This window comes from Musa acuminata, chromosome BXJ2-10, assembly GCF_036884655.1.
Source record: "Musa acuminata AAA Group cultivar baxijiao chromosome BXJ2-10, Cavendish_Baxijiao_AAA, whole genome shotgun sequence".
NCBI lineage: Eukaryota > Viridiplantae > Streptophyta > Magnoliopsida > Zingiberales > Musaceae > Musa > Musa acuminata.
In genome coordinates this window covers 18,383,800-18,389,189 of record NC_088347.1, presented here as the reverse complement: position 1 = coordinate 18,389,189, position 5,390 = coordinate 18,383,800, and the positions used below count along the sequence as shown (strand labels likewise).

The 5,390-nt window shown below is 39.6% G+C and overlaps 1 protein-coding gene across 2 annotated transcripts; it reads left to right on the top strand.

The window, feature by feature from the left end:
• Window positions 1-1,594: 1,594 nt before the first annotated feature.
• Window positions 1,595-5,086, top strand: LOC135624374 (probable serine/threonine-protein kinase PBL7). Of its 2 annotated transcripts, none has more exons than XM_065127889.1 (5): window positions 1,595-1,786; window positions 2,475-2,695; window positions 3,050-3,239; window positions 3,336-3,727; window positions 4,429-5,086. In XM_065127889.1, the coding sequence occupies exons 1-5, from the start codon at window positions 1,717-1,719 to the stop codon at window positions 4,750-4,752; spliced, it is 1,197 nt and encodes a 398-aa protein (XP_064983961.1). In that variant the 5' UTR covers window positions 1,595-1,716; the 3' UTR covers window positions 4,753-5,086. The 2 variants fall into 2 exon arrangements, with proteins under 2 accessions (XP_064983961.1, XP_064983963.1); XM_065127891.1 differs by having other exon boundaries at window positions 1,596-1,786; window positions 2,478-2,695.
• Window positions 5,087-5,390: the final 304 nt, after the last annotated feature.

Genomic DNA, 5,390 nt, shown 5'->3' with positions numbered 1-5,390 from the left:
CTTCTGCTCTTATCATGATCTCTTTACATTGTCGGCTGTTGGAATTATATTTGCAGATTAGCTTTGTTTTACCAAGTTGAATTATGTTTGCAACGATCACTTGAAACTTGTGTGTGTCATGAGTGGCAGGCTTCGGGACACTTGGCCTTTCGGGATGTCTCACTTCTTCATTTGTCATAAACTTTGTTGCTGGAGGACGAGATCTACAATGAATGCCTATGATGACTTCGCCACTTCAGAGGTCAGAGAGCCACACATCACTTGATATCCTGGTCTGGCTCAAGTCTTTTCCTGTCTCAGAAATATAGCTCTTCGTCAGTATAATGGAAATCTAGTTTTGTTTACCTGCTTTTTCTTTTCGTTTCTTTTTTTTTTTGTCTTCCTAAAATGTAACCCTTTCTTTTCCCACTTTACCAAGGGACAAAAAAAAAGGGCGATATGTGATGTCTTCATTTGCGTCATTCGCGGTTCATTGCTCCAAAGATCATTACTGCCATGATGTCAATTAACAGTGGTAGGAGAAGGCTTCATGGAACATTCGGTAGCTGATGGTGTGTACTTCCACAGTTTCGAGTGCTATCTTGCTTCCCGTCATCTTGGCCATGTGATCCCAATTCTACTCGGCTTCCTTGAAAGCAAAGTCATCACTACTGACACAAGGGAATATGTCCGCAATAAAAAAAAAAGATCGACACGACGTGGATTCTGCTCTTCCTTTTGTTAATAGTTCCAATAGTTCATTTCTCTTTCTCTTTTTGTTTTTAATAATTAGGGAAGAACTTGAGATGCATGTCTTCTTCCCCAGTATGCCGTGGTGGTATCATTGGCTCACGGGACCAACATATTTGACAGTCTCCCTGCGGTGACATTTTCCCGTAAAAGTTTTAGTCTCTTTGGAAGACTAAAGAGGTCAAAATGGACTTGGAAGATTAAAGAATGGGAGGACGAATGGATAGTCAATTAATCAGTAAAATAATAGACGCAAAAGGTAATCAGAGGCATAAGAATAATTATACATAAGTGATGCAAACATAAGCTGTTTTGGAGGAGGGGGGGGGGGTGCAGGGTCACTAAATAAATATGAAATAAAATTCTAATTCCACACATAGGTGGCCAATTCATATTGTATTTACGATTATATGCCAAGATTAAGACCTTTAATTTTAAAGTAAATCTAATAAAGATCAAGATAAAAGGCAGAGTACAAACAGTTTTTATTGTAAATGTTCATAATTGTGTAAAAAGGTATATCTATATACTATCTTCCGTTGTATAAATTATACACAGTGCCTCAAGCTGTCTAGAATGTACTACGGACTTTTATCAGATAACTGTAAAATATTTGGGATCAAAATCTGCATCACTCATTATTTGACAATATCAATATATATATAATATTTTTGTCATCAGAAAATATGTAGAAGGAATAAAGAAAAGAAAATATTACTATGAGAATGTGCATGCGAAGTAGTGAAGTAGATATTCGAATTATGAAAAGATATACATAAAAAATGTTATTGCTAAATTTGCTCGAATCGTACATTTCGCTATTTTAAGCCGTTACGTTATAAATGAGAGGGGAGACCTCTCGCTTCCCCTAAATTATTTCTCCTCTGTCAGTCTCTCGCACTCTCTTTCCTTCTCATTCTTACTTCATCTGCGTCTATAGGAAACACGGGAAGGGAAGAAATCGGAGGAAAATTTGGTGGGAGAGCGATGGGCGGTTGCTTTCCCTGCCTCGGCAAGCCAGACACCGACGACAACGATCCGATCCCACCTCCGTTAGGTACTCTCTCCGGGCTTCTTGGCGCACAACTACGTTTTTTAGTCTATTTGGTCTTCCATACCAGATCGATCGAGTCGATGGCTCGTGATGTTCTTTCCTTGGTGTTTTCTTTTGGATAATCGAGTTTTGGTTGGATGCCTTTGGTTTCCAGCTGAAAGTTTGGATCTTTACAAACCCATAACACCGCCCACACCCTCGCCCCCCCCCCACCCCTCCACCCACCAAAATCTGCGGCAGCGGTTCCTTCAGATTTTGTTCAGATGATGCGCCAAAGTTGGGTTTTTTTGGTGCGGTTTGGTGTTTGGTTACTGCTAGGATCTCCGTTCGTTGATGTCTTAGGAAGTCACGATGACGATCGATAGAATGGTTGCGATTTGTTTCTTTCAATCTACTGACCAAGTAGTCGATCTTTTTTATCTAAAGTATTTTGTCGCCTGATTTGGGCGAAGATTTGATATTTCTTCTTTAATTAGCGATATGGTGTGCCAAACTGAAGGAATACACATCTGCACTGTGGTTCCTCCTTGTATTCCTCAAAATTTGAGCCTCCGCTTGTGTGTGCCATCTTATTGATCCCAAGCAAGAGACTTTTCTGGTCATGTTGAGTAAAATGCAAGATCTTTTGATCATTTTGCGCTTTTTTTCCCGTTGTTCATGATTTTTAGCCATTGCTTTCTTGGATGTATAGCAGATAAGTCAAAATCAAAATCAAAATCCCCACTGGTCGTAAAGAAACAAAGCTCAGTGAAGGAAACAAAGATCTCGAGCAGTGGCTCTGGACGGATTGCTGCCCAGACATTCACATTTCGCGAACTAGCTGTGGCAACTAAGAATTTTAGAGCTGATTGCCTCTTGGGCGAAGGAGGATTCGGCCGAGTTTATAAAGGAAGGTTGGAAGGTAGCAACCAGGTCAGTGCATGTCATGTATTTGACCCTTTATTTACTTCTTTTGACCTTGCAAATCAATATCTCTGACTTTCAATTAATGAATTAAATCTTCGTACGTAGTTGTGAAACTCTAATATGCAAGGTGTTATTGTTGTTTATTTGACCCATTTATTCTTTCATTTTGCAACAAGATATCTTGTCAGGAGCGCTTTGGTTATCCCTTTTGATTCTCCGAGCTCCTCCTCTTCATCTTCTATTTAGGAAACAGTAAAACAAGGCCATCATTTTAAAACTCTAAGAATCAGTTGTTGCTTGTCGAATATATGATATATTTGTATAAAGATGGTAACAAGAAACTTATTTCACTTTCAATAGATTGTGGCTATCAAGCAGCTCGATCGAAATGGCTTACAAGGAAACAGGGAATTTCTTGTTGAAGTTCTGATGTTAAGTCTTCTTCACCACCCTAACCTTGTTAATCTGATCGGGTATTGTGCTGATGGAGATCAAAGGCTTTTGGTCTATGAATATATGCCATTAGGATCCTTGGAAGACCATCTTCATGGTATGATACATTAGCTTCATCATCATGTTGCTTTCATTACCATTTTGTAAATATTTATTTCCATTTCAATAATGTCTGGTCATGTGAATGCAACAGACCCTTCTCCAGACAAGAAGTGGCTTGATTGGAACACTAGAATGAAAATAGCTGCAGGTGCAGCAAAAGGATTAGAGTACTTGCATGATAAGGCGAGTCCTCCAGTAATATATCGTGATTTAAAATGCTCCAACATTTTGCTTGATGAGGAGTATAATCCCAAGTTATCGGATTTTGGCTTGGCAAAGCTTGGTCCTGTCGGTGATAATACTCATGTGTCCACCAGAGTGATGGGCACGTATGGGTACTGTGCACCTGAATATGCAATGACCGGACAACTGACACTAAAATCAGATGTTTATAGCTTTGGGGTTGTTCTTTTAGAACTCATCACTGGAAGAAGGGCTATTGACAATTCTAGAGCGGCTGGTGAGCACAATCTTGTTGCATGGGTGAGTACCTCTGGTATTTTTTTTCCCTGTGCATGCATATCTTATGAGGGTTGATTATTTAATCTGTCTCCCTTTTATTGTTTTATATCAAAATTCAACTACCATTGGTCAATAGTTATCTTGCACTCTGCTGAACCATCTGTTTTACTTTTGCCTCTGAAGTTTACAAACAGCACAAATGCATCAATGTGACTGCAAACATAAGGTAAAATGAGTCTTGAGGTCTCACTTTCTTCATCTATGTTTTCATCTTGTCCGATACTAGTAATTGCAAAATACCACAGCTACCTCTTTGGCTTCATTAAGTAGGACCTGAATTCCCTTGTTTCTGGTGCCTCTGGATCTAGGCTATGACACCAATGTGTTTGCTTTATGCTTTATTATGAGCTGTCACCTGGGCATGCTTGACTAGGATCTTGTTATATCGCCTTAGCATCAAGTCTGTGGTTGGAACCAAGGTAACAGGTCCTGGCTCAAGATCTCTAGCTCTATATAAAGTTAGATTTAAAAAAAGAGAGTATTGCCATTATGAGCATTCCTGTCGATTTGAAATTACTTCTGTTCGGCACGCACAGTTATTTTTGGCTTGTGACCTGCATGATTCTTTCCAGAGAGAGATTCTTCGTGATATCAATTCTATGAAACTCTCGGATTCTCTTATGCATCAACAATCTTTGTCGATGTGCTCTATTTGGTTGCAGGCACGACCATTATTCAGAGACAGGAGGAAATTTTCACAGATGGCTGATCCTATGCTTCAGGGCCAGTACCCAGTCCGGGGCTTGTACCAGGCACTTGCCGTTGCTGCAATGTGTGTGCAGGAACAGCCTAGCATGAGGCCTCTAATAGCTGATGTTGTAACAGCCCTCGCTTACCTCGCTTCGCAAACTTACAACCCCAAGAACCAACAAAACCAGCACACTTCTCGGCTACCAGCACCGGGTACACCTCCTCAGACACGATTGGACATTGAAAAGAAACCAAGCGGTGGATCTGAAAGAGATCGATTGAGAGGATTGAAGTGAAATCATCCAACAGCATCAATGCTTATTCGTTTGTTGATCCATTAACTCGCCCACTATGCCATGTCTCATGGCGGAACAGAGGAAAACTACACCATGTGTTCATCATGGTTCGGGTCTCACCACTATTCAGTCTTTGGCTGTCTGTTTGGCGTATGTATAACAAATTTGCCATGCTTGAGCATAAAGTGTCAGGAGGAGGTAATCTTTTTCGGGATTGTATATGTAAGTTTTGGTCTTTGTATCTAAGTGCATTGTGTTAGACATGATGTATCATATTGATATTATTTTTTGATCTGGTTCTACAATCAAGCCTTTATATTTGTTTCTACTCAAATTCTTTGGTATATCTTTCTTTTATTGTCACCACCACATGCTATCACATCCAGTTGATGGAGCTGATTTATAGTGAGGCTTTTGTCTTTGTTTTAACATACTTAAGAAACGATAATTAGCCATCCTTTCTCTACCAACAAGCTTAATGACATGCTTCTTTTCTTGGTTTCTTAATTTGGTAGTTCCATGCAGATCCAAAATGACTGCTTAAAATCTGTTCTCAACAATGTTACATGCTTTTGTATCCAAAGGAAAAAAAAAAAGAGAATGTTGCATGATTTGGTTATGAGAAAGACAGCATAGGC

Coding starts and splice junctions, on each gene's coding strand:
- LOC135624374 (XM_065127889.1), top strand. CDS start 1,717: ATGGGCGGTTGCTTTCCCTGCCTCGGCAAGCCAGACACCGACGACAAC. Junction 1,787..2,474: donor TCCGATCCCACCTCCGTTAG/GTACTCTCTCCG, acceptor TTGGATGTATAG/CAGATAAGTCAAAATCAAAA. Junction 2,696..3,049: donor GGTTGGAAGGTAGCAACCAG/GTCAGTGCATGT, acceptor CACTTTCAATAG/ATTGTGGCTATCAAGCAGCT.